Below are 3,074 nucleotides of genomic sequence, written 5' to 3' on the forward strand. Positions count from 1 at the left end.
CCAAGCATGACATCCTTCTCCAGGGAATGGTCCCTTCTTACAACATGACCAAAATAGGTGAGACGAAGTCTGGCCATTCTTGCTTCCAAGGAGCATTCTCGCTGCACTTCCTCCAGGACAGATCTGTTTTAACTTCCAGTCCATAAAACCCTCTTTTCTATCCTTCTTGATCAGCTCACCCTGTCTGTCTTCACTTCATTCCTTCCCAGTTAAGATGCCATGGACCTTCATTGTAAGCATGATCTTGATGGTATTATCATTTCCTTAGCACTTACTGATGAAAATCAAAGACTGCAGCCTTCAGTATGGATTACACCTCAACCTAAAGGAAGTAAAAATCCTCACAACTGGACCAATAAGCAATATCATGATAAATGGAGAAAAGATTGAAGTTGTCAAGGATTTCATTTTACTTGGATCCACGATCAATGCCCGTGGAAGCAGCAGTCAAGAAATCAAATGATGTATTGCATTGGGCAAGTCTGCTGCAAAAGACTTCTTTAAAGTGTTTAAGAGCAAAGATATCACTTTGAACACTAAGGTGCTCCTGGCCCAAGTCATGATATTTTCAGTAGTTTCATATGCATGTGAGAGCTGGTCAATGAATAAGGAAGACCACAGAAAAACTGATGCCTTTTAATTGTGTTGGTGAAGAATATTGAATGTACCACGGACTCCTAGAAGAATGAAGAAATCTGCCTTGGAAGAAGTAAAGTCAGAATGCTCCTTAGAAGAATGGTCAGGCTTTGTTTTTTTGTACTTTGGCCATGTTGTCAGAAGGGATGAACCAGTTCCTAGAGAAGGATATTATGCTTGGTAAATTAGATGTTCCATGAAAAAGGGGACACCCTCAACAAGATAGATTGACACAGTGGCTATGACAACGGGCTCAAGTATGGCAACAACAAGGATGGTACAAGACTGGGCAGTATTTTGTTCTATTGTCTATAGGGTCTTAAGAGTTGAAACTGACTCAATGGCACTTAACAGCAATCTCATTGCTCTTCTGTTGTGTATTGGGTTGTTTCAGCAACTCCCTTCTAAGATCTAGCAACTGAGCATGGGGCAGGGGGAAATCATAGAACTGCATACATTAGTGCTACTTTGAATTTATGTTTATGAACCACACCTGTGGCCTCATGCCCACTGTCAATCACTAAAGTTTTCTATTTAATTAGCTCCCCATTTCCCACTGTAACTATTTCAAATCTTTATCTTTAAGTTTCTTATGCATGTAGACTGGTTATTTCCTTAAACTGATAGTATTTATCAGCCACCACTGCTACCCTGAGATACAAAAATGAACAACAAAAATACCTTTGGACTTCGTGTCTCCAAAAAGAAAATTGTGTTTTGGTTTCCAGGGAAAGCTCTGGCACTTCAAGGGCATTGCTCTTCTAACTATGCTCTATCTGCAGCAGAGAAAGAAACTATACATAATTTAAAAGCCTTGACTCAGCTCTCAATACGTTGGCTTCCCAGTGTTGTAACTATAAAGGGTTAGAACACAATAGAAAAGCTCAGGGGTGAACACAGAATGCCCATTTTTCAAAGAGGCCAGTGTTTAACCATGATGGTGTCAACAATAGGCCTGTTTCCCTGGCAGAAACAATGGACATTCACTTTATATTTAAATAGCACTGCGCATGAAAGGCTGAAAAGCATATCTGTTTATTTAGCCCAGCTATGTTTTTCTCCTCTTACTGCCAAGGTGCTGAACCTAGAACCTCATAACAGATTTGACTAGTTCTCTGGACTGCGGAGTTCAGGCCACTTACCAGGGCCCAGCAGGAGCCCCTGTGGCCAAGACTAGTGACACCAACTCTGCAGGAGTCTGTAAACAGCAGAGCAACACTTCAGTGCACAGAGCCCTGCTACATGCCTGGGGCATCTCCTGAGACAGAGATGTGCTGGAATTCTCTAACTAGGCAGCTTTACTTTCCAAAGAGCTACAGCAGGAATGTACTATAGAAAGGATGGATGGGGGTGGGGAACAGAGGGATGGACTTCAGAGGGTTTCAGTGGTCTGATCCCAGAGCCTCAAGCAGACTGAGGTGACTGTCTCCTTCATGGGCCTCCCTGTGATGGTCAACAGAATGGGAATGCTTATTAACCTTCCTTCTTTCAACTCTCAAATGTGAAATGTGACTGACAGCTCTCCCTTCATGAACAGGAGCCTGTGCACTGAAGTCATCAGTGCTGACACAGGGCCTTTCCTACCTTTTTCCTGTGGTCTTGATAGGCTTGCTCCCATTTGTGCTGCAGGTACTTATTGCCGCAGGGAAATGTCAGTTGGGAGGCTCGATGCATCTCAAGCAATATAACCATCCCTACTTCCTCCAAAGCCCTGGAGACGGCTGTGTTTGCAGCAGATCACATGGCAGTTGTCATGGCATCCAAGCTAAAGGGGAAAAGAAAGAGAGTGAGAGAATAGTCTATGGTTGCTTTTCAAACAAAAAGTGGAAAGAATAACAATGAAGAATTGAATATTCTGCTCCAGTGGGCATTTTCTGAAGAGATCACATGAACAGCATAGTAATACCACTTTGATGACCACTCCTCACACCCCCTCAGTTACAGAGAAAGAAATATTTAGGAATAAGGTTAAAGAATTTCTCCTCTAACTACTTTTTCTCCTCTTCCTTCATTTTATCCTTCCTCCTCTGTCTTTCCCTTTCCTTTTTTCTCTCCCTTTTCATGTTTTCTGTTCCTTCCTTATTTTCCCCCTCCTACCACTCTCTACTTCTTTCCTTCCTTAATCCCTGCCATTCTTTATGCCTTATTTAACTCTTTCTATCATACTTTGAATAATTTATAATTATTTAGACCACTCTAAAATATTTTCATTTGTAGCTTAGGTGGCAGCTCATCATTAAAGTTTTTTTTTTTTAATTGAGGATTGACTACAGAGAATTCTGCCATTGTAAGTCATTTCTCCCTCCATTTCTTTCATCTAGTTGGAATGAGTTATTCCTGAGAAAATGATGTGAAAGGTATGCCAGGATATTTGTTGCATCATTTAGTTTTTTTTTTTTTGAAACCGCATGCATAATTTTGGAGACAACATGATTGGA

At 41.3% G+C, this 3,074-nt stretch overlaps 1 protein-coding gene across 1 annotated transcript in view; it reads right to left on the bottom strand.

Moving 5' to 3' along the window:
• The window catches only part of CFAP97D2 (CFAP97 domain containing 2), a 35,878-nt gene extending 33,568 nt beyond the window's left edge, over nt 1-2,310 (bottom strand). Inside the window, exon 1 of the mRNA XM_042781159.1 lies at nt 2,221-2,310. Within this exon, the coding sequence (XP_042637093.1) occupies nt 2,221-2,310 (90 nt within the window). The remainder of the gene's footprint in view (nt 1-2,220) is intronic.
• Between the last annotated feature and the right edge of the window lie 764 nt (nt 2,311-3,074).

This window comes from Orycteropus afer, unplaced genomic scaffold (genome assembly GCF_000298275.1).
Source record: "Orycteropus afer afer isolate SDZICR_OR568_19922 unplaced genomic scaffold, OryAfe1.0 scaffold00089, whole genome shotgun sequence".
Lineage (NCBI taxonomy): Eukaryota > Metazoa > Chordata > Mammalia > Tubulidentata > Orycteropodidae > Orycteropus > Orycteropus afer.